This window comes from Ranitomeya imitator, chromosome 1 (genome assembly GCF_032444005.1).
Source record: "Ranitomeya imitator isolate aRanImi1 chromosome 1, aRanImi1.pri, whole genome shotgun sequence".
Lineage (NCBI taxonomy): Eukaryota > Metazoa > Chordata > Amphibia > Anura > Dendrobatidae > Ranitomeya > Ranitomeya imitator.
This window is the reverse complement of record NC_091282.1, coordinates 643,976,841-644,003,237: the sequence shown is the minus strand read 5'-3', so window position 1 is coordinate 644,003,237 and position 26,397 is coordinate 643,976,841. Positions and strand designations below refer to the sequence as shown.

Sequence of the window (26,397 nt, the reverse complement as noted above, 5' to 3'; positions counted from 1 at the left end):
GGGTCTCTGTGTTAATATCATACATTGTGGGGGGTACTGTAGGGTCATCAATTAAAGGGCATCAATACGGGCTAAATTACTTTGAAGGGCTGCACATGCTTTTCCATAACAGAGCCAAATATATATATATATATATATATATATATATATATATATCTTTTTTTTTTGGGGGGGTGCTCCAATTAGGACTTCTGCTATGGTGTATGTGATTGCTACTGGGGGTCTTACATTTGTGACTGGGGGGTGGTCCTGTGGTAGTTGCTTGATACTGAGTATTTTTTGTCTATTGCAGTTATAAGGAGAGTGCGGTTAAGTAAGGTGGCTGTGAATTAGGTTGTCCTGACAAAACGATTTGACATTTTGGAGTACAAATTCTCCCAGAACTGTTGTACACTGCACGTGCGACTCTAAATCACAGGTGCACAATGGGATAAAGTGCACAGATCCTTGGGTTGTAGTAAGTTTGAAAGGTTTATGAACAAATAGTCACAGTATTATCAGGAACTGAGTGGATTAACATGCTGGTAGCTTGAACCAATATTTGACTTGTACATTGTATTCAATATCCTATACCTTCATCCTGCGGATCAATACAGTCAGTGCACCTGCTAGGAAATCCGGGAAAGGTACAGCCTGCCACCCACACATAGAATATCTAGTTATGCAGCAAGGTCAGATTTATCCTTATATGCTTGTACACACCAAGAATATGATACAGTGTGGCTCTCCACCAACAGAGAGAGCTGTGGGACCGTGGAGAAGGGAATGAGGGTGGTAGGACAACCAGCTCTACGCCCACTTGGACTCTATAAACAAACACACAAGCAAAGAGTCAGCACACAGCCCTCTCCAGATCTCTACTACTGAGGGATATTCTTCTGTAAGGTAAGGATTCCCAGGACATGACATCCATCTAGTACGCAACAACCGAGGGGCTCGTGGGACAAGAGGAGGCGCAGCGCCGGTGGGCAGTATGGAAGTTTCAGAAATACCTGTAACGATTAGAAGTGATGAACAACGTAATATAGCTATACATAGGGTGACATGGAAATATTATCTGGATATGTCCATTCAATTGTTTCAGATTTGCTAGGTGCTTGTATCATTACTGAGGTTTAATTATTTTAACCCCCTTAGTGACCAGGGCAAATTTTTCAAATCTGACCAGTGTCAATTTATGAGGCAATAACTTTGGAATGTTTCTACATATCCAAGTGATTCTGAGACCGTTTTTTCGTGACGCATTATATTTTGTGATAATGGTAAATTTACTTCGATAACATGTTTTTGCGTTCATTTGCAAAAATATCAAAAATTTTACAAATTTCAAAAAATTAGCCATTTTTAAACTTTGAATGATTATCCTTTTAATCGAGATCGCAACACACAAAACAGTTAATAACATTTCCCACATTTCTGCTTGACATCAGCACCGTCTGTAAAATATCCTTTTATTTTGCTAGGATGTTAGAAGCTCTAAAATTGTAGCAGTTATTTGTAGAATTTTAAAAAGCGTATTTTTTTTAGGGACCTGTTCAGTTTTGAAATGACTTTGGGGGGTCATGTATATTGGAAATCCCCAAAAGTGATACCAATCTAAAAATAGTGCCCCTCATCATATTCAGAACTGCTGTCAAGTAGTTTATTAACCCTTCAGGTGATTTTCAGGAATTCATACAAAGTGGTAGGATGGGAAAGAAAAATGTTATTTTTATTTTTACCACCTAACTTCTGAACAGGTCATTGAATTTTCCATGCCAACCATCAGGACCACACAATCATGATCTCATGGTGCCGATGGGATAAACAAGGAGCCGCCACACTCTGTTAACCATCTATATGCCGTAGTCACTATTGACAGCAGCATCTAAGGAGTTAAACTGCCACAGTTGGCGCCAACACCTATCTATCTATCTATCTATCTATCTATCTATCTATCTATCTATCTATCATCTTTTATCTATCTGTCTATTTATCTACTATTTATCTATCAATCATTAATCTACGTATTTATCTATCATCTATGTATCTATTTGTCTGTCCCATAGCTATATATCTTTCTATATACTGTATCTATCTATCCATCTATTATCTATCTATCTATCTAACATCTATCTGTCTCTTTATCTATTATTTATCTATCAATCATATATCTACGTATTTATCTCTTATTATCTATGTATCTATTTGTCTATCCCATATCTATTATCTATCTGTCTATCTATCATCTATCTATTAGTCTATTTATCTATCTGTCTATTTATCTATTATTTATCTATCAATCATATATCTACGTATTTATCTATTATCTATGTATCTATTTGTCTATCCCATATCTATATATCTATCTATATACCATATCTATCTATCTATATACACGGAGGACTGTGAGAACAAGGACAACCTACAAAATAGTCCTCCAAAAACAAGATCATATAAAAGTAATTTTTTATTGAGCAGTATTAAAACATGATTAAAAAAGGGATGACATTTGTACAAAAAGGACAATCAAACATTGGGCAGAAATATGCACAAGGTCCAACAGTAATAATATTCAATAATGAGCCATCATAGATAAATAGCACAATGCTAGAGAGTAAAACAAGTGATAGAGTGCATATGCATTTGGACCCATAGCAAAACAAAGATCAGGGTACAACTATTTCAGTAATGAAATACAGTATATAATGAGCACAGTTGCTTAGACATCCTATATGGAGATATTCCTCTGCACATCATAATCATATATGGACTAGAGTAAGAAAAGAGTATTTAAGCTAATGAAAAACCATATTTACCCACGATCCAGACTGCCACAACGTACCCCCTGACGCGCGTTTCGAGAATCTCTTCCTCAGAAGGGGTGCATGGAGGCACAACCAAGAAGATCATCCATTTAAACCCCCTTCATAATCTAAAGAGTAGCATCACCTGTAAATTGCCGCTGTCCGCAGTGAACCGGAAGTGTAAACCACCATTGTAAGGTCATAATAACCTATTATCGTGCGCATATTACCGAGCGGTGCCGATCTGAACCGGAAGTGTAAGCTGCCATTGTAAGGTCATAATAACCTATTATCGTGCGCATATTACCGAGGGGTGCTGATCTGAACCGGAAGTGTAAGCTGCCATTGTAAGGTCATAATAACCTATTATCGTGCGCATATTACCGAGCGGTGCTGATCTGAACCGGAAGTGTAAGCTGCCATTGTAAGGTCATAATAATCTATTATCGTGCGTATATTACCGAGCGGTGCCGATCTGAACCGGAAGTTTAAGCTGCCATTGTAAGGTCATAATAACCTATTATCGTGCGCATATTACCAAGCGGTGCCAGTCTGAATCGGAAGTGTAAGCCGCCATTGTAAGGTCATAATGACAAGCTATCGTGCGCATATTCCCGAGTGGCGCCAGTCGGAGATCACGTGACCACGCGCGTCACCAGTGCACACAACCCTTATCTGATTGGTTATTGGGGTGTCATGTGACCGCGCGCGTAAGCAGAGTATGATGGATACCTCCCTTATGAACGCCCCTTATCTCACGTCAGCCAAGTTAGGCTACAGGGAGACAGAAGCGCCCGTCAGAGGCAAGATAGATGAAGTGGATACCTCCACTCGTCATAAATTAGAAACATCCACAGTATGGTGTGCGATCTAGGACAACCCAGACCCCATCTTATTGGAATTCTATAAATGATCTTACCTATACATATAGAGGCCATGGAGTGTTGCATGCGGGCCCACATGCAACACTCACAAAACAAGGCACACAAATAGCCACAATTAAAGGCACACAAATAATCTAAAAATACCAAATATTTTTAAGAAAGAAAAATGAAAAAATAAAAATAAAAATGGAAAAATAAATACAAAAATAAAAATAAAAATATGCTGAAAATGAAAAATAAAAATAAATGAAAAAATAAAAAAAATAAAAAATAAAAATAAAAAACCTGAAAGGAAATAATCAAGATTAAATTATATAGAGGCGACTACTGCTATGGTCAAAAGAAAAATGACCACACGTGTTATGTGGAATTGAAAAAGTGCACAGTGCCGAGCTCAATTAAAGCTGACCCATATAAATGGCCAACAAGATTAAAAGTGCAAACGGTATATTTATTATTGCAACTAAAGTGCATATAATAGTGCGTGACAGATTGAAAAGTCTCAATGTGCAATGAGAACATAAGTGAGAAAAGAGATACATGTAAATAGCAAACAGGACTGGAGAATAAAGTGAAAAAACAGCAAACAATAGGTTTGCTGTTATAACCAAAGTGCATATGATCTACTATATAATTGTCTAAAGGTCACCTCCAAGTCAGAAGAACAGCGCTCCAGGAGCGCTGTTCTTCTGACTTGGAGTATCTACATTACCCAGGACATGGAACGGGCGCCCTAATAAGTGAGTGCTGTCAGCCACTTTTTTACTGTATATAAGGGTCACTTCCGTCTGTCTGTCTGTCTCGGATATTCATTGGCCTCTGTCTGTGATGGAAATCCAAGTCGCTGATTGGTCTCGCCAGCTGCCTGTCATGGCTGCCACGACCAATCAGTGATGGCCACAGTCCGAATAGTCCCTCCCTACTCCCCTGCAGTCATTGCCCGGCGCCTGCTCCATACTCCCTGCAGTCAGTGCCCGGCGCCCACTCCATACTCCCCGCAGTCAGTGCCCGGCGCCTGCTCCATACTCCCCGCAGTCAGCGCCCGCTGCATACTCCCCTCCGGTCACCACTCACACAGGGTTAATGCCAGCGGTAACGGACTGCGTTATGCCATGGGTAACTCACTCCGTTACCGCCGCTATTAACCCTGTGTGACCAAGTTTTTACTATTGATGCTGCCTATGCACCAGGGCACCATAGCAAAAGTTCTATTTGGGTCCCCACACCTCTAAAAATATATAAATGTATATGTCTCCATTAGAATTCAGTTGTGCTGGGCTCAACCATGTATATATCATATTAAATTATATGCCTGGTATCTATATCATCTGGTTTCTGATAAAGGAATATTCCCCAAATAAATCAAGCTATCCTCAATCCCGATGATAAGAATAGGACTCTGCAGCTCAGGCATGAATGGCTTGGAGGGGCGCATGCTTGACTTCTGCTCTATCCATTGACTACGGAACTGATGGAAATAGCCGAGCACAGCGCTTAGCAGCTCTATAGATAATGAAGAGAGCAGAGGCCAAGTATGCACAACTCTGCTCCATCCAGGACAAGTCTGCAGACCCCTGTTCTCAGAATCTCCCTTTAAATAACCCTTTAACCCCTTAACCCCCGAGGGTGGTTTGCACGGTAATGACTGGGCCAATTTTTACAATTCTGACTACTGTCCCTTTATGAGGTAATCACTCTGGAACGCTTCATCGGATCTTGGCGATTCTGATACTGTTTTCTCGTGACATATTGTACTTCATGTTGGTGGTAATATTTCTTTGATATAGCTTGCATTTATTTGTGTAAAAAACGGAAATTTGCAATTTTCAAATTTTGAATTTTTATGCCCTTAAAACAGAGAAAAATGTCACACAAAACAGTTAATAAATAACATTTCCCACATGTCTACTTTACATCAGCACAATTTTGGAAACAATTTTTTTTGTTAGGAAGTTATAAGGGTTAAAAGTTGATCAAAATTTTAAAAAACTTTTCTTTAGGGACCACCTCACATTTGAGGTCACTTTGAGGGGTCTATATGGCAGAAAATACACAAAAGTGACACCATTCTTAAAACTGCACCACTCAAGCTGATCAAAACCACATTCAAGAAGTTTAATAACCCTTCAGGTGCTTCACAGAAATTAATTGAATGTGAAAGGAATAAACATTTACCTTTTTTTCAAATGTAACTTTAGACAATTTTTTTTTTAATTTCACAAGGGTGACAGGAAAAAATTAAGCTCAAAAATTTATAATGCAATGTTTCCTGAACATGACAATACCCTATATATGGGGAAAAATCACTGTTTATGCGTATGGCAGAGTTTGGAAGAGAAGGAGCGCCGTTTGACTTTTTCAACGCAAAATTGGCTGGAATTGAGATCGGACTCCATGTTGCGTTTGGAGAGCCCTGATGTGCCTAAACAGTGGAAACCCCCCACCAGTGACCCCATTTTGTAAACTAAACCCCCCAAGGAACTTATTTAGATGTGTGGTGAGCACTTTGAACCCCTAAATTCTTCACAGAAGTTTATACCATAGAGCCGTGAAAATAAAAAATCATATTTTTTCCACAAAAATGATATTTTAGTCCCCAAATTTTTATTTTCCCAAGGGTAACAGGAGAATTTGGACCCCAAAAGTTGTTCTCAAAATTGTCCTGAGTACGCTGATACACCATAAGTTGGGGTAACCACTGTTTGGGTGCATGGCAGAGCTCGGAAGGGAATGAGCACCGTTTGACTTTTTCAAACCAAAATTGGCTGGAATTGAGATCGGATGCCATGTCATGTTTGGAGAGCCCCTGATGTGCCTAAACAGTGGAACCCCCTACAAGTGACCCCATTTTGGAAGCTAGACCCCCAAGGAACTTATCTAGATGTGCGGTGAGCACTTTGAACCAACAAGTGTTTCACTAAAGTTTATAACTCCCAGCCATGAAAATAAAAAAATTATTTTCTTTCCACAAAAATGATCTTTTAGTCCCCAATTTTTTTATTTTCTCAAGGGCAAAGGAGAAATTGGACCCCAAAAGTTGTTGTGCAATTTGTCCTGAGTACGCTGATACCCCATTTGTGGGGGGGGGGGAAACCACTGTTTGGGCACATGGCAGAGCTCGGATGGGAAGGAGCGCCGTTTGACTTTTTCAAACCAAAATTGTCTGGAATTGAGTTTGGATGCCATGTCCATTTGGAGAGCCCCTGATGTGCCTAAGCAGTCAAAACCCCCCAAAAGTGACCCTATTTTGGAAACTAGACTCCCCCAAGGAACTTATCTAGATGTGTGGTGAGAACTTTGAACCCCCAAGAGTTTCACTAAAGTTTATAACGCCCGGCCGTGAAAATAAAAAATCATATTTTCTACCACAAAAATGATGTTTTAGTCCCAATTTTTTTATTTTTCCAAGGGTAACAGGAGAAATTGGACCCCAAAAGTTTTTTCCAATTTGTCCTGAGTTCGCTGATACCCCATATGTGGGAGAAAACTACTGTTTGGGCACATGTCGGGGCTCGGAAGGGAAGTATTGATGTTTTGGAATGTAGACTTTGATGGATTGGTCTGTGGGCATCATGTTGCATTTGCAGAGCCCCTGATGTGCCTAAACAGTGGAAATGCCCCACAAGTGACCCCATTTTGGAAACTACACCCCCAAGGAACTTATCTAGATGTGCCTAAACAGTGGCAATGCCCAACAAGTGCCCCCTTTTTGGAGCTAATCTACTGTTTCCTTGTATGTGAATTTTTTAATGTAGTGGCATAAATGAGCAGTTGCAGGGTTAAAGTGCTGGGAGTGGTGCGGGACTGCTCCTGGAACTGAGTGACACATGTCAGCTGTCAGAATTAGCTGACTCCCTGCTGTAATTGCACACACACAGCCTCCGTGTGCAAAGAATCACAGGAACGTATTCATATGTCCCAGGTCAATAAGTACCAGTTCAAGGAGACCAAGGGCGCCGCTATCATGGGGCAAGTTGAGCCCTTTGCTTCAGGGGGCAGTCGTCACTGAAAGACAGGGGGCGGCAGAGCGGCGGTCAGAACACCTGGTGCCAACTCGCCATAATCCCTGACATCTGCTGTCACTAGAGCAGTGCGCGCGCTCCTGCTCACAACCCACGGTGTGCAAGATCAGCTGGTTATCCCTGCACCCGCAGAGCAGACCTCATATTGGCTGCTCTGTGCAAACAGGACCTGTGATGAGGTCACAGGAAGGGAGGAGTCACGGGTCACGTGATCGGGACCTCCATGGATTGCAGGACTTTGCTGTGCTGGTTGCAATGGTAAGTGTGTGTACGAGGTGTATGGAGCGGAGCCATGTATGTATGGGGTGTATGGAGTGGAGCCATGTATGTACAAGGTGTATGGAGCAGAGCCGTGTGTGTATGGAGCGGAGCCGTGTGTGTACGAGGTGTACGGAGCAGAGCTGAATGTGTATGAGGTGTATGGAGCAGAGCCATGTGTGTATGAGGTGTATGGAGTGGAGCCGTGTGTGTACGAGGTGTACGGAGCAGAGCTGAATGTGTATGAGGTGTATGAAGCGGAGCCGTGTGTGTACGAGGTGTATGGAGCGGAGCCGTGTGTGTACGAGGTGTATGGAGCGGAGCCATGTGTATGAGGTGTACGGAGCGGAGCCGTGTGTGTATGAAGTGTATGGAGTGGAGCCGTGTGTGTACGAGGTGTGTGGAGCGGAGCCGTGTGTATGAGGTGTATGGAGCAGAGCAGTGTGTATGGGGTGTATGGTAGCGGAGCCGTGTGTGTACGAGGTGTACGGAGCAGAGCTGAATATGTACAAGGTGTATGGAGCGGAGCCGTGTGTGTACGAGGTGTATGGAGCAGAGCCGTAAGTGTACGAGGTGTATGGAGCGGGGCCATGTGTATGAGGTGTATGGAGCGGAGCCGTGTGTGTTTGAGGTATATGGAGCAGAGCCGTGTGTGTATGAGGTGTATGGTAGCGGAGCCGTGTCTATACGAGGTGTATGGAGCGGAGCAGTGTGTGTATGAGGTGTATGGAGCGGAGCCGTGTGTGTACGGGGTGTATGGAGCGAAGCCATGTGTAGAGGTGTATGGAGCGGAGCCAGGTGTGTATGACGTGTATGGAGCGGAGCAGTGTGTGTACGAGGTGTACAGAGCGGAGCCGTGTGTGTACGAGGTGTACGGAGCAGAGCTGAATGTGTATGAGGTGTATGGAGCAGAGCCGTGTGTGTATGAGGTGTATGGAGTGGAGCCGTGTGTGTACGAGGTGTATGTAGCAGAGCTGAATGTGTATGAGGTGTATGGAACGGAGTCGTGTATGTACGAGGTGTATGGAGCGGAGCCGTGTGTGTACGAGGTGTATGGAGCGGAGCCATGTGTATGAGGTGTACGGAGTGGAGCCGTGTGTGTATGAAGTCTATGGAGTGGAGCCGTGTGTGTACGAGGTGTGTGGAGCGAAACCGTGTTTATGAGGTGTATGGAGCAGAGCAGTGTGTATGAGGTGTACGGAGCGGAGCTGAATATGTACAAGGTGTATGGAGCGGAGCCGTGTGTGTACGAGGTGTATGGAGCGGAGCCGTGTGTGTACGAGGTGTATGGAGCGGAGCCGTAAGTGTACGAGGTGTATGGGGCGGAGCCATGTGTATGAGGTGTATGGAGCGGAGCCGTGTGTGTTTGAGGCATATGGAGCAGAGCCGTGTGTGTATGAGGTGTATGGTAGCGGAGCCGTGTCTGTACGAGGTGTATGGAGCGGAGCAGTGTGTGTACGAGGTGTATGGAGCGAAGCCATGTGTAGAGGTGTATGGAGCGGAGCCAGGTGTGTATGACGTGTATGGAGCGGAGCAGTGTGTGTACGAGGTGTACAGAGCGGAGCCGTGTGTGTACGAGGTGTACGGAGCAGAGCTGAATGTGTATGAGGTGTATGGAGCAGAGCCGTGTGTGTATGAGGTGTATGGAGTGGAGCCGTGTGTATACGAGGTGTACGGAGCAGAGCTGAATGTGTATGAGGTGTATGGAACGGAGCCGTGTATGTATGAGGTGTATGGAGCGGAGCCGTGTGTGTACGAGGTGTATGGAGCGGAGCCATGTGTATGAGGTGTACGGAGCGGAGCCGTGTGTGTATGAAGTGTATGGAGTGGAGCCGTGTGTGTACGAGGTGTGTGGAGCGGAGCCGTGTTTATGAGGTGTATGGAGCAGAGCAGTGTGTATGGGGTGTATGGTAGCGGAGCCGTGTGTGTACGAGGTGTACGGAGTGGAGCTGAATATGTACAAGGTGTATGGAGCGGAGCCGTGTGTGTACGAGGTGTATGGAGCGGAGCCGTAAGTGTACGAGGTGTATGGAGCGGAGCCATGTGTATGAGGTGTATGGAGCGGAGCCGTGTGTGTTTGAGGTATATGGAGCAGAGCCGTGTGTGTATGAGGTGTATGGTAGCGGAGCCGTGTGTGTATGAGGTCGACGGAGTGGAGCTGAATGTGTACGAGGTGTATGGAGCGGAGCCGTGTGTGTACGAGGTGTATGGAGCGGAGCAGTGTGTGTATGAGGTGTATGGAGCGGAGCCGTGTGTGTACAAGGTGTATCGAGCGAAGCCATGTGTAGGGGTGTATGGAGCGGAGCCAGGTGTGTATGACGTGTACGGAGCGGAGCCGTGTGTGTACGAGGTGTATGGAGCGGAGCCGAATGTGTACGAGATGTACGGAGCGGAGCCGTGGTGTGTACGAGGTGTACGGAGCGGAGCTGGGTGTGTACGAGGTGTACGGAGCGGAGCCGTGTGTGTATGAGGTGTACGGAGAGGAGCCGGGTGTGTATGCAGTGTACGGAGCGAGCTGCATGTGTATGAGGTGTATGGAGCGGAGCCAGGTGTGTATGAGGTGTATGGAGCAGAGCCGGGTGTGTGCGAGGTGTATGGAGCGGAGCCGCGTGAGTACGGAGTGGAGCCGTGTGTGCAAGGTGTATGGAGCGCAGCCACGTGTGTAGGGGTAACTATGTGTGACCATTATATAGTACTAGATGGCAGCCCGATTCTAAAGAATCTGGAGTCTAGAATCCATATATACTTTATTTATTCAAATGTAAGAATAATACAATTAATAAATAATAGTAAGAAAGAACAAAAATAATAGGCAATATATGGAGAAAACACCAAACAAAAGTTCAAAATTGGTGTGAAAATGTCACTGAACCACTTCACAACTAAATATATATAGTTTTGGTAAATGGTATTATCATTTTTTTGACGAAATTCGGCAGGAGCTTGAAGAGCAACGTCACTGGGCCCGCCTCCACGCAGTAGAAACTTGCTGTGAGGTAAAAATTCAAAAATCACACCAAAATGGCGGGCGGAGTGTGTCACAGTACGGCACGTTTCTGATAGGTCGCTCGCAGCAGGCGGCAACCAATCAGACACTGGACACTGTTGACGTCACTTATCTCCGAACATTAGCTCCGGACATTAGCTCCGGACATTAGCTCCGGACATTAGCTCCGGACAAAGCCACGGAAGTTGGCACAAATTGCAGGAAGTAGTATTCTAGGCAATTATATATTAGATGGAGCATCATGTGGGCCCATTAAACAGTATGGAGCATTATGTGTGGCCATTATACAGTATGGAGCATTATGTGTGGCCATTATACAGTATGGAGCACTGTGTGGCCATTATACAGTATGGAGCATCATGTGTGGTCATTATACAGTATGGAGCATCATGTGTGGCCATTATATAGTATGGAGCACTTTGTGGCCATTATACAGTATGGAGCATCATATGTGGCCATTATACAGTATGGAGCATCATGTGTGGCCATTATACAGTATGGAGCATCATATGTGGCCATTATACAGTATAGAGCACTGTGTGGCCATTATACAGTATGGAGCATCATGTGGGGCTCATTATACTGTATGGAGCAATATATGGGGCTCATTATTCTGTATGGAGCATTGTGGTGCCCAGAATACTGTACTATAGAGGACTATACTGTCTGATTTATGACCTATTGTAGAATGTACAAGAGTTATCACTCATGTAATGTATGGGGGGACTGTATATGAGATGGGAGCCCTATACGGGGGCTGTACTGTATATGTGTTTGGAGGGGGGCGCCGTTTTGAAGTTCGCCTCAGGCAGCAGTGTGGCTAGGTTCACCCCTGACGGGGACGCATGGATACGTCTCGGGTGGTAAAAGGGGTTAAATATTTTTACAATTTTTTTTAACTTTTTCATTTTGTCCAAATATGAGACTTTGACTTTCACAGCTCTGATCGCAGTTACACAGCATAGCAATGCAGGAGCACTGCATTGCACTGCTCACGATCTAACTACGGTAATTTGCTAGAGCCTGGTGACCCAGATGTCGTCATGATGACATTGGGTCACGATGGCAATGATCGACCCCTCGCAATGACCACTGCTTGCCTTCTAAATGCTGCGACTGATATCGATCACAACATTTAGAGCATTAAACTGCCCACACCACTCCTGGCAATGAGTGCTGGCTGTCAGCTGAACACCTGGCGACAATCACTATCAAAATCGCCTGGATGTATTCATACATCTAAGGTCAGTAAGTACTTACCAACATAGACGTATCGATACGTTTAAGGTCATTAACGGGTAAAAAGTGCTCATTTCCAAATCTGCTCTGTTCTCCAAAGGGCTTCAGTTACTACTACAATAAGATCTATTATTATGTCTCTTTTTCTTCCGGGACATTCTTAACTAAGAACAAATTTTATTGAGCATCAATTTTCACTACGATTATAGTAATTAAGAATGTTATTACTCGACAATATTTATTCTTAGTTCGGAATGTTCCAGAAGAAAAAGAAGCTGCTAATAATATAACTAAAGAGGAGGTGCATTTTCACGTGTCACTGGTGTAGTGGTGTAATCTGCGAGTTTGTACAGAACACAAGGGAACATGTATTCCATGTTGATAACAGAATAACACAATTAATATAACCGGATTACTGTGTCAACAATCAATTCAGATGTATTACTCAATGAATGATAGCCGAGCTATTGCTACCTAATTGGTAGAAAACCCCGTCAGGCAAACACATCCAAACACTGATTCCCATCACATGTATAGTCTTCTTCATCAACCGGGCGGCCGGAAAATAGACATGAAGTGCGACTCACATAAAAATTACACAAACATTTGTTTAAGACAAAGCCAATGTAAATGGGTAACGCTCTCGTTCCAAATGTCTGGAAGCCTTACCGTCTTTGAACTCCATGATATATGTTGGGTGGGGAGCAGATGTGTGTGGAGAGAAACTAAAATACAGCAATATTCATTTTTCTTCAAGAGGTATATGTAAAGGCGTTTCTCAGGTACACGTATCATTGCATAGTTTGATATTAGCAAGTCAATTATTAGTAACATAGTAACATAGTAACATAGTTAGTAAGGCCGAAAAAAGACATTTGGCCATCCAGTTCAGCCTATATTCCATCATAATAAATACCCAGATCTACGTCCTTCTACAGAACCTAATAATTGTATGATACAATATTGTTCTGCTCCAGGAAGACATCCAGGCCTCTCTTGAACCCCTCGACTGAGTTCGCCATCACCACCTCCTCAGGCAATTATTATTACCTAATTTATGTTGAAGAAACAGAAACATTAGGCACGTTACAGTACAAGCTCAGAGTTTAAACGCTTCAGATCTAACACTGTACGAGTCCCACCTACATCTCCAAACTATATGTAACTGGTAATATTAATAATACCTCAGTTGAGAAAGTCTGTATGCATCGAAGAGTTCCATATGTCCCATACATTATTAAACTTCTGAGGACATCCTCTGTTATCCTCTATTATGATGCAATGTTTTCTCATACGGTATGTGATTATTGTGTTTACGAAATCAACGAAGACCCTTAACGTGGGGGGAGAATTACACATCCATCGTGTAGCAGTCAATTTCCTGGCAAGAAATAAAGTTTCCCTTAGAAAGATTCTGGTATGATGACTCCATATTTGTAGCCCAAATAAAGATATGTTTGTTGGGGCTGGCAGAACGCACAGAGTAAATAGTGAGATGATATTTTGTGCGTTCGCAGCCCGGGGTCCACCGTGCAGGAGAGAACCTGCTGCTGGCAAATGGCGACACTACATGGCAGTAGAAGCGAACTCTGTTACATCACAGAGTCGCCTATAAAGAAAGTCCTGTGTCCTGTTTAGCTCACAGGAGTACACAGCAACTGCCAAGCAGATAGCAGTTTGTGGTCACGCAGTCAAAGAGGCAAACATACAATCTCCTCACTAGAGGAGCTGGTATTCTAGTGGCTTATTTCACCCGGGGCCATGAATGCCAACACACAATCTCCTCACCGGAGGTGCCGGTATTCTAGTGGCTTATTTCACCCGGGGCCCTGAATACACACATGAATGACCACACTGGCACAAAACTCATGACATGAATTGATTCTAGCACATGGCCGTGTGGTCATGCGAACCTTTTATAGCTGCAGCAAGTACAGGACCTTCCCAGAAGGACCAATGGAAGGCTGCCACATAAGTTGAGCACCTTCAGGACCTTCCTAGAGGACCAATGGGATTTGCTGCAGTATCTAAGCATGTGACCCTTGACCTCCAATGAGAGATCTTACCCTGGGCATGATCAGAAGGGGAAAAGTAGGACTTAGTCCCAAAAACGTCTGCTCACCGCTGCTCAGTACTAGCTACAATGGCAGAAGCTGGAAAGGCAGCAGTAACCCTTTGCACAGAGTCAGACTGAGTGAGACGCTGGGACTGACGTCTCCGCTGAGCAGGCTCCACTGCGGCAGGAGAACAATGGGAGACCACAGTGGAGATGGCCTGAGATTCCCCCTGTGCAGAGACGGGAACTCGACCCCTAACAATGTTAGGATCTAGTGGGTCGGAAATGGATATCAAAGAAGATAGGAAGGTGACCATACTATGCCAGGAGAGAATAGTTGGACAAGCCCAAACCATGTGCCAGAAATCTGCATGTAAGGTATGACATTGTTATCGTTCCAAAAAATGGTAATTTACCCATCCGGTACAACTTGGATGGGTTAGGCAGGATTGGTGAATTATATATACTTGAGTCATTTTATTGTTGACTGAAGGGGAGACATAAAGGGGGGGATTTCAAGATCACTTCCCAGTCCTCTCCATTAATAATGGAGAGCAATCTTAATTGAAGATATCTAAAACAAAATTGTGATCTCGGCATACCATACTTATTCTTCACCTTTTGTAGGCTTTATTTTTTAACGTGTTTTCTGGGCTGAGAAAAAAATTAATCCAATGTAACTGCAGACGGCTCAATCGTGACAATGTGCGGTTATATGACCACATGAATGCATTTATTATCCCTGAAAAATATTGCAATTACAAATGTTTTCTTATACACATATTTATTTAAAAAGCAGAGAGAAAAAGGAAAATTAGACCAAATTTTATGCAAAAGCCGCAAATGGTCCAGATAAAGTGTTGGCACCCTCAACTTAATATTTGGTTGCACACCCTTTGGAATAAATAACTGCAATCAATCGCATCCTATAACCATCAACAAGCTTCTTACTCTCAACTGGAATTTTGGACCTCTTCTTTTGCATACTGCTCCAGATCTCATTTGAAGGGTGCCTCCTCCCAACAGCAATTTTAAGATCTCTCTCTGCAGGTGTTGACTGTATGAATACATATAAAGGGCAAATGGAGTAACAGATATCACCCACCAGTTTATACAATAATATATTTTTTTATTTAGATTATTATTGAAAAAAATTTATAAAATGATAAGATGTCAAAATGGAGGGTATCAAGGCAAAAAGGAAGGATATTGTCATCATAGCAAAAAATTGGATTACATCAATAAATAAATAAATCATACTCTAAACATATAACAGCAATAGTGTTTTTCCAAAAACACATGATTAAACGCATACCCCAAATTTGATTCTTACATGATTTGTTGTTCTAAATTGAATAACAACAAGAACTTTGGAGAGATATTATTGCATGATGAATAATGTGCTGACTCCCTGAAAAATAGTCACATATAACAGTAAGACCCGGCTCACATTTATCCTGAGCTCTATGCTGAGTGCTCACATCCTGGTTTCTGTGTAAATCTCTAAAATGTGTGATTCAGATGGAACCCCAGGTGCAAGATTCTTCATAATGAGGCAGATGGAGACACTGTAGATGCTCTCTGGCTTATGATCCAGCTGTGTCCATCTTTTTAAGCTTGCATAAAAGCATGATCAACGACAGTTTTACTCAGCTTTGAAAAGAAGGACAACGCTAAACAGAGGTCAGACACAATCCAGAGTAACTCTGCTGTCACATTAAAGATACATCATTCAGAGATTTACATGGAAACCCCGATGTAAGTGCTCATCATAGATCACAAGATAAACGTCATCAATAAAGTTATTACATCAAAATGTAATGTTCCCCAAAAAAACTCAATCCATAAAAAAAACAAGTTCCCACTATGGTCCGTCATTTGTCAATATAAATATAGGTGGTTTTCACATTACTGGTAGCGCAAAGGCTCTTGGTTCCTCACCCCCAAAAGAAATTCAGAGAATTTTGCACTCCCAAATCAAAATGCCACCCTCCTTTCTGAGCCCCACTGTGTGCCTAAACCACATTTAGCAACCACATGTTTGGCATTTCATTAGCAATGAGAGTCCATTTAATTTACTGGTGCATGTCTCCAGAAGCACAAGCTGGGCATAATGTCCTGGGCACAACAATGTACTGTGTACTACAATGCACAAGCACTACAATGGCCTGTTTCTGGAAATCACCCATGGAGTCAAAATCGTCACTACACCTGTAAATAAATTCCCAGAGGGTGTGTAATTTTCAAATAGGGGTCAACTTGAGGGGAAAATTCTGCTCTTCTGGCATTTAGGTGCTCTGTATATGGAGTCCGCAAACTATTCTATGAAAACTTGTTCTCCAAAAGTCAAATGGTGCTCCTTCCCTCCCGAGTCTCGCTGTGTTTCTAAGCAGTATTGTATAGCCACATATGGAGTATTTCAAAGTTTAGCAGAAATTCTGTGACAAATTTTGATGCCATTTTTACCCATTTTCCCTTGTGAATATGTAAAACTAGATGGTGGCCCGATTCTAACGCATCGGGTATTCTAGAGTATGTATGTATATAGCAGCCACATAGTATGTAGCACAGGCCACGTAGTATACTGTATAGGAGCCATGTAGTATATAGCAGTCAAATACGATGTGGCCTGTGCTATGTACCATGTGGCTGCTATATATAAACAGACATAGATATTGTAGAATACCCGATGCGTTTATACAGGCCACGCAATATATAACAGTGGCCACACAGCATATAACACAGCCACGTACTATATAACACAGCCCACGCAATATATAGCAGCCACGCAGTATATAACACAGGCAAGGTAGTATATAACACAGGCCACATAATATATAACACAGGCCACGCAGTATATAACACTGGCCACGTAATATATAGCACAGGCCACGCAGTATATAGCAGCCACGTAGTATATAACACTGCCCACGCAGGTTATAGCAGCCACGTAGTATACAACACTGCCCACGCAGTATATAACAGTGGCCACATAATATATAGCACAGCCCACGCAGTACATAACACAGCCCACATAGTATATAACACTGCCTTTGTAGTATATAGCAGCCACGCGGTATCTAAATCAGCCCATGTAGTATACAGCAGTGTGGGGACCATATTCCTGTTAAACAAAATAATTAAAATAAAAAATAGTTATATACTCACCCCCTGTGAGCCACTGGAGCTCCGGCGATACGCGCGCAGCTGCCGCCATCTTCTGTTCCCAGGATGCATTGCGAAATTACCCAGATGACTTAGAGGTCTCGCGAGACCACTAAGTCTTCTGGGTAATTTTGCAATGCATCGCTGGGAACGGAAGATGGCGGCAGGCGCGAGCGCATCGTCAGACGACGGAGGGTGAGAATAACAGGTTTTTTGTTTTTTTAATTATTTTTAACATTAGATCTTTTTACTATTGATGCCGCATAGGCAGCGTCAATAGTAAAAAGTTGGGGATACACAGGGTTAATAGCAGCGGTTACGGAGTGCGTTACCCGCGTCATATCGCGGTCCGTTACCGCCGGCATTAACCCTGTGTGAGCGGTGACTGGAGGGGAGTATGCGGGTGCCGGGCACTGCGGGGAATAACGAGCGGCCAATTTCTTCCGGACTGTGCCCGTCGCTGATTGGTCGTGGCTGTTTTGCCGCGACCAATCAGCGACTTGGATTTCCATGACAGACAGAGGCCGTGACCAATGAATATCCGTGACAGACAGACAGAAAGACAGACAGACGGAAGAGACCCTTAGACAATTATATAGTAGATCTGGGGCTAAAACAAATTTGTTGTGGTAAAAATGTACTTATTTTTTCTTCACCGCCCAATCATGTAAAATTCTGTGACACACCTGTGGTGTCAATATGATCACTGCACCCCTAGATGAATTAATTGAGATGTCTAGTTCCATAAATAGGGTCACCTATGTGGGTTTTTGCTTTTCTGGCACCTCAGGAGCTCTTCTAGTGGGTCATGGCACCCATAAACCATAATCACAAAATCTACACTGCAATATGACGCTCCTTCCCTTCTGAGCTTTCAATTGTGCCTTAAAAGTATTTCCCAATTACTTGTAGGCTATTGGCGCACTCAAGAGAAATTGCAAAACAACCTGTGCAGTCCATTTTTTCCTATTAGCCATTATGAAAATTACAAATTTGAGGCTAAACATAATTTTAGTGGTAAAAATTAAATTATTCCTTCTTCACCGCCCAATGGCATAAAATTCTGTGAGGAGCATGTGGTGTAAACATGCACACTGTACCCCTAGATGAATTTATTGGCAGGGGTGTAGCTTTTAAAATTGGATTACTTAAAGGGGGTTCCACTGTTCTGGCACCTCAGGGCCTCTGCCAATGTGACATGGCACCCTCAAACTACTCCAAAATTTGAACTCCAATATCGTGCTTCTACCCTTCTGAGCTTTGCACTGTGCTGCAAAAGCAGTTTTCAACCACATGTCGAGTATTGGTTTACTCAGGAGAAATTGCGTAACAAATTGTACTGTTCCTTTTCTGCTATTATTCTTTTTGAAAATTTAAAAAATGAGGCCAAAGCAACACTTTAGTGGAAAAAATAGTAATTTTCCATTTACTCAGCCCAATGTTTTACAATTCTGTGAATCACCCGCTAAAAATGCTCCCTACACCTCTAGATAAATTTCTCAAGAGGTGTAGTTTCCAAAATGGGGTCATTTGTGGGGGTTTCTGTTGTTTTGGCATGTTAGGGTATCTTCAAATGTGAGATGGCATTCGTAATCTATTTCAGCCAAAATTGTGCTCCAGAATTCAATTGGTGCTCCATCTTTTCTGAGACCTGCCATGTGTACAATAAGTAGTTTTCCACCACATATGGGGTATCAGCATACTCAAGAGAAATTTCACAACAAATTGTATTGGCCCATTTTTTTCCGATACCCTTAAGAAAATAAAAAAATTGGGGCTGAAGCAACATTTTTTTTTTTTCATTTTACGGCTCAATGTTATAAAATTCTGTGAAGCATCTGTCAGTTCAAGGTACTCACCCCAACTCTAAATAAACTAAGTAGGTAGTGTAGTTTCCAAAATGTGGTCACTTGTGGGGTATTTCCATTGTTTAGGCACATCAGGATCTCTGCAAATGCGACATGGCGTCCGCTCTCTATTTTAGCCAATTTTGCGTTACAATAGTAAAATGGTGCTCCTTCTCTTCCGAGCCCTGCCTTGTGCTCAAACAGTAGTTTTTCACCACAAATGAAGTACTAAGGAGAAATTGCATAACACATTGTATGGTCTATTTTCTCCGTTACCCTGGTGAATATGAAAACATTGGGGAAAAAAACAACATTTTATGTGGGAAAAATGTATTTTTTCATTTTCACGTCTTAATGTTATAAACTTTTGTGAAGTACCTGTGGGTTTAAGTTGCTCATAGCACCTCTAAGTAAATTCTTTGAGGGGAGTAGTTTCTAAAATGGAGTCACTTGTAGGGGATTTCCATTGTTTAGGCACATCAGAGGCTCTGTGTACTCAGAAGAAATTTCACAGCAAATTATACGGTCCATTTTCTCTTGTTACCTTTGTGAAAATGAAAAATTTGGGGCTAAAGCAACATTTTTGTGGAAAAAAGTAAAATGTTCAGTGGTTTCTTCCATGGTATTTTAATTCCTGTGATGCATCTGAAATGTTGAACTTCTATAATGTAGTTTTGACCACTTTGAGAGGTGCAGTTTTTTTTATATTGGGGTCACTTTTTCGTATTTTTTGTCATATATGTCTCTCAAAGTCACTTCAAATGCGATGTGGTCCCTAAAAAAAGTGGTTTTGTAAATTTTCTTAGAAAAATGAAAAATTGCTTGTAAACTTTGAAACCTTCTAACTTCTTTACAAAAAAATGTTAAAAAATTATGCTGATGTTAATTACACATGTGGCAAATATCATTTAATAACTAGTTTGTGTGATATAACTTTTGTGAAACTTATTTGTGAAAATATCTGAATTTTGGAGAAAATTTAGAAAATTTCACATTTTCGACCTTTTTAAACCAGATAGGTTTAAGGGCACAAAAAATAAAAGTTCGAAAATGTGAAATTTTCTAAATTTTCTCCAAAATTCAGATATTTTCACAAATTAACACAAAAACCATTGAACTAAAGTTACCACTAACGTAAAGTACAATGTGTCATGAAAGTATCTTATATTAGTATATTTCACACTGGTGCTTGGAGTTCTGTTTTTTCTGTTTGGTCATAAGAACAAAAACCCATGACAGGCACAAATACCAGATGAACCCAATTTGTCTCTGTTAAGGTTTCTTGCATTTTTACTCAAAAAGGGTGCTTAAAAGGGAACATACTCTTTAAAGGGGTTGTCCTATTTGGGACATTTATGGTATCCCTGACAGCTTGTAATTGTACCCTATTCTGTAGATAGATACTGAAGAAATCCTGATGCTATACTACCAATATCCCAGGTGAGATTACCAATTTTAATGTATGCAGAAAAGTTACCAGGGTGGCATGATTGATTAAAGCACAATGTTTTAAGAAAATAATAAAAAATTGGTTTATTACCAAAATCTCACATCCCATTCCCAGAATCCTGAGCATGTGGGGATCATTTTTTGACCCATGAGCAACTTACAAGACTGTTGAATGACACTCAAGCTAACTTTCTGAAAATCCTGGGCTTGTGGAAAACAAATGCTCTTCCACATTTGTCAAGGAACAGTCTAACCTTTGGGCAATTATGTACTACTAGATGGTAGCCCGATTCTAACGCATCGGGTATTCTAGAATATGTATGTAGTTTATTTATGAAGATTTTAGAATAATACATTGAATACACAGGATTTGGCCGGACTGCGCCTGCCGCTGATTGTTCGTGGCTGGCCACGTAGTATATGGCATAGCCATGTAGTATAGCACAGCCACGTAGTACATAGCACAGCCACGTAGTATATTGCACAGCCATGTAGTATATAGCACAGCTCACAGAGTGTATAACAGCCCACATACCATATAACACAGCCACGTAGTATATAACAGCCCACGCATGCAGTATATAACACAGCCCACGTAGTGTGTAACACAGCCCACGTAGTTTATAACACAGCCCACATAGTGTATAACACAGGCCACGTAGTATATAACAGCCCACGTAGTGTATAACACAGCCCACATAGTATATAGCCAGCCCACATAGTATATAGCACAGCCCACGTAGTATATAGCACAGCCACGTAGTATATTGCACAGCCCCATAGTATATTGCACAGCCACATAGTATATTGCACAGCCACGTAGTATATTGCGCAGCCCACGTAGTATATTGCAGAGGCCACGTAGTATATAACACCCCACGTAGTATATTGCACAGCCCACGTAGTATATTGCACAGGCCACGTAGTATATTGCACAGCCACATAGTATATTGCACAGCCCACGTAGTATATAACACACCCCACGTAGTATATTGCACAGCCCACGTAGTATATTGCACAGCCCACATATTATATAGCAACGTGGGCATCATATCCCTGTTAAAAAAAATTAAAATAAAAAATAGTTATATACTCACCTTCCGTTGGCCCCCAGATCCAGGCGAAGCGTTTACCGATGCTCCTCACGCGCTCCGGTCCAAAGAGTGCATTGCGGTCTCGCGAGATGATGACGTAGTGGTCTCGCGAGACAGCTACGTCATCATCTCGCGAGATCGCCATGCATGGAGCGGTCACTTGAGCGTCGCGATGAGCGGTAAAGGGCTGTTCTGGATTTGAGGGGCCGACAGACGGTGAGTATATAACTATTTTTTTTAAATTATTTTTAACATTAGATCTTTTTACTATTGATGCTGCATAGGTAGCATCAATAGTAAAAAGTTGGTCACACAGGGTTAATAGCAGCATTAACAGAGTGCGTTACACCACGGCATAACACGGTCCGTTAACGCTGCCATTAACCCTGCGTGAGCGATGACTGGAGGGGAGTATGGAGCGGGCACTGACTGCGGGGAGTAAGGAGCGGCCATTTTGCCACCGGACTGTGCCCATCGCTGATTGGTCGTGGCTGTTTTGCCGCAACCAATCAGCGGCTTGGGATTTCCGTTACAGACAGACAGAAAGACGGAAGTGACCCTTAGACAATTATATAGTAGATAACACACCATATCTGTATCAACTCCTGGTTCCATTTTTCTCATTTTCCATGTGCTCCTCTCTTATCCCCCACTCCTCTTATCTTCGTGTTGATGTTAAATGCCATTGTTCTCTTCTATGATCACTGTAAAACATCATAAATAAATTTACAAATATAAATTACGAAGGGTGTGTGCTGATAAAAACTTAATAACATATTTGACAGAGAAAATCTGATTGATTACTGTATAGCTAACTCTTTTTTCTATTTTTATACAGTCCTCAAGACAAGATGAACCACAGCATATTTTTTGACAAACTGTCTAATGATCTGCTTTTCCAAAATTCAATCATGAATAACTGTAGACATTCCCCAGATATAACTCCATTTGTTGGGACTTCATACAGTCTGCTGATATTTTTCTGCTTGCTTGGGAACAGCTCTCTAATATATGTGATCTGCCGGAGAAAGGAGAAGGGAAATGTTACACACATTCTCATTGCCAACTTGGCTTTCTCTGATATATTAGTTGGGATTTTTTGCTTGCCCTTCACAGTCGTCTACACTATTATGGATTATTGGATGTTTGGCCGGTGTTTGTGCAAGATTACCAATTTTATTGGATGTGCATCCGTTACTGTGTCTGTCATGATCTTAGTACTAATTGCCTTAGAAAGACACCAACTTATTCTACATCCCACAGGTTGGAAGCCCAATGTTTCTCAAGCATACACAGCTGTTCTTCTTGTCTGGGGACTGGCCTCACTTTTAGCTCTGCCATTGGTCTATGCAGTAGACTTAAAGGATGGTCCTCACAAAAATATTTCAAAGGTGCTAGACTTCCTTGTTGACAAGTCTGTTTGTGCGGAGTATTGGACATCAGGTCAACAAAGGATGGCTTACACATTGACATTGCTACTCCTGCAATATGTGATACCCCTCTGTTTTATAATCTGTTGCTACCTTCGCATATCGGTTCATCTGCGTCAAAGGGAGGGTCTATTTGGAAGGAGCTACAACCATATGAGAAAAGTGAATCTTATGTTAGCATCAATGCTTGGAGCGTTTGCAGTATGCTACTTGCCACTTCAAATGTTTAACATTATTGTAGAATGGAACCATCACTTGATTTCTGTTTGCTACCATAATCTTATCTTCTCATTGTGTCACCTGCTTGCCATGATTTCTACTTGCATCAACCCAATCATATATGGCCTACTGAACAGCAATGTAAAACAGGAAATAAAGATCTTGGTCCAGAAATGCAAAGGCCAGAGAAAAAAGGAGCCTGATATATTGGATGAATCTGAAAAACATCCATTGTCCATCAAACACTTTACAGTTGGCAATATTTTGCCTGGGTCATCAAGTTCAGAGCACAAACTGGAAGCAATTTGAGAGAGGAGAGAAAACTAAGACTTCTCTTGAAAACTTTTCAACATAGCTCAAAGTGAATAGTAGACTTGTGTTTTGTGTGTGTGTTGTTGTATAAAACCTAGCACAAAGTACAGGTCATATTTACTTTAGAGGCGAACTATGGGGATCTTGAAAAGTCAGTAAAGTCACTGTCCAGCATTGGTTGGTTCCATGTGCTACAGAGTGATGAACATCTGTGTAGCATAAACCTCTTTTGAAGAACATTCTTGTAACAAATAAGGTGTTTGGACATTGGAGTAAAGGATTGAACATAGAGGCAATAACAAGGGTTGCACAAGTGTTGAAACCCAAATAGTGAACACCCAACACCATAATGAGGAACAGAGGTCCCTTTTTCATATGTACTATGGGGCCTGCCTTCTCACCACTTTGCAAAATCCAAAAAATATACCCTGGTCTAAGACAGCTAGTTTGTTTAATTTGAAGTGTCTTTTCCTCAACCAAAGAACGTTTAGATAATTGTTGGTTTTGTAATACGAAGCTGGTAGGAGATATTGTGAATATCCTGTAGTATGGTTACAAAAACACCTGTCGCTCAACATCTACAGTGCATTAACGCAGTGAGAATGCTGGGAATAAAGGGACTTTGGAGCTAAAGCTGTCATTCCGAAATCGCTGAGGTTTTCTTTCACCACCCATGAAGACAAATATTTGAGGATTTGAAATTAAACTACGGGAATGTAAGCAAGTACAGTATATGGCAAGGAACATCAGTAATGTCACTTGAACGCTAGAGCATGAAGTATAATTTGAACATTGAAATTACACATTCTAGTTTTTTAAGTAAAATACCGTTTTCATCAGCATGTACAAATTATTGTGTTCTTACATTTCATATTTATAAGACTTTATTTGTGTGTTGTATCATTTCCTATGAGAAGATTAGCTATGACATGTCATCTGCCTATATAATTTATGTAGGTCTATCTTCAGGTGAGCTTGACCATCAAATCACATTGTTTAATGTCATCTGGCTGATAACATGGTTCTTTGAATTGAGTATTCAATCTAGTTTTTCTTACAAATAGAGGTAATTTTATGGGCAGATCAATTCTATGGCATCATTTGCTAAGTCATTGTTGAATAATGGCATTTGTATGCAATTACTCATAAAGACCGCCTTTTTGAGAAGACCAGCCCTGACCTAGACAAGATTTGTCTCTGCATGGCTTTTATATTTCCTGATACCCTACAGATATTGATACTTTTTTTTATGAAGAACCTTGTGAATTAAAAACTTCTGCAAAATTTTGCAAGGGGACACAGAGGTTTTATTTACCGCCTTCCAGTTGTTTTTCTTCCTTGCATGTGAATATGAATACCATGAATTGTCCAGAAAGTTATATATTCTAGTAATTGTAACTATACATTTTTGTCAAAGTTCAATTGTTTTCTGCTTCAAAATGAAAGTATATGCTTTCCTTTGTCAAGATGTATTGGTTTGATTTATTTCTGCCAGCCATGCTATTAAAAGTTTTCACCAATATATCAACAGTAATTTTCATGATACAACCCAGCACTAAATCTACATTATGGCCAGAGGCGTAGCTAGGGTTTTGATTCAGAGGGCGCGAAGCTTCTGAGTGGCCCCTAACCAGGTAACCTTCATTACAACTGAGTGACGCACCCTAATAGCGGAGGAGAACCTCAGCAGATGACCGCACTGTTGCTGGAAATAATCTCTATACAAACAGTAACATTGATATTACCGCCATATGGTCAGTGGTAAATACCAGCCCTGCAGAACATATAAGAGATCACAGCACAGTTACAGATGGTGACTTACCGCTGACATTCTTTCAGACCGACACAACTTCTTCCACCCAGGACTCATCTGCAGAGAATACAACAAAGACACATTTAACTTCTCATATTTTCAGGACGTCACCATCTATTCCCAACCTGCACAAACTTATCATCCTACTAGTACCCCAATGCTGCTGTATGTGTCCCTATTACTGCACCTGCACCCAGGGGCGGATTATCAGAGGGTCAATCTGGGCGGTAGCCCAGGGCCCAGTGGTGTGGGGGGGCCCTGGGCTACTACCGCACAGATTGCCCACCGGCCGCCGCCATCATTCAGAATCATTCATGCCCCCTGACTGACTGTGTACTGGCCACGTATGTGATATCATTATGTGCCCCACTGCCCAGGCCCTAGTCCCCAGACCCGGCCGGTGGGCAGAGAGAGGGGGCCCGCATCTGCTCACCGGGCCCCTACCGGCCGGCGCTGCGGGGGTTTCCTATTGACGTGCGGGCGCGGGCCCGCACGTCAATAGTTAACAACAACAACAGCCGCCAGCCAATTGGAGGCTGGCAGCTGAAGTCGGCCGCAGGCGCAGTGCACACATCGCCGGGCCGGCGAGTGTATGCTGCTGAAGGGAGCTCGCCGGCGCCGCTGGAGCGCCTGGTCAGGTGAGGAGAACTTTTTTTTTTTCTTTTTTGGTTTTTGTTTTGCTAACCTAAGTAACGGCATTACGGGCCGGCAATAATGCTGGAGCTGGACAGTCAGTCAGTGACACACTGGGTCTGGGACTCTGGGGCAGTTGGCAGATGATTGCTATTTGCTGGGAGACTGGAGAGTGAGACACTG

At 42.3% G+C, this 26,397-nt stretch overlaps 1 protein-coding gene across 4 annotated transcripts; it reads left to right on the top strand.

Moving 5' to 3' along the window:
- Positions 1-819: 819 nt before the first annotated feature.
- On the top strand, positions 820-25,277 carry LOC138638506 (neuropeptide Y receptor type 4-2-like). Of its 4 annotated transcripts, XM_069727883.1 has the most exons (3): positions 834-885; positions 1,740-1,888; positions 22,646-25,277. In XM_069727883.1, the coding sequence occupies exon 3, from the start codon at positions 22,659-22,661 to the stop codon at positions 23,763-23,765; it is 1,107 nt and encodes a 368-aa protein (XP_069583984.1). In that variant the 5' UTR covers positions 834-885; positions 1,740-1,888; positions 22,646-22,658; the 3' UTR covers positions 23,766-25,277. The 4 variants fall into 4 exon arrangements, with proteins under 4 accessions (XP_069583976.1, XP_069583984.1, XP_069583993.1 ...); XM_069727875.1 differs by lacking the exon at positions 1,740-1,888 and having other exon boundaries at positions 820-885; XM_069727892.1 differs by lacking the exons at positions 834-885; positions 1,740-1,888 and adding an exon at positions 953-964.
- Positions 25,278-26,397: the final 1,120 nt, after the last annotated feature.

Coding starts and splice junctions, on each gene's coding strand:
- LOC138638506 (XM_069727867.1), top strand. CDS start 20,682: ATGCTATACTACCAATATCCCAG. Junction 20,705..22,645: donor CTATACTACCAATATCCCAG/GTGAGATTACCA, acceptor ATTTTTATACAG/TCCTCAAGACAAGATGAACC.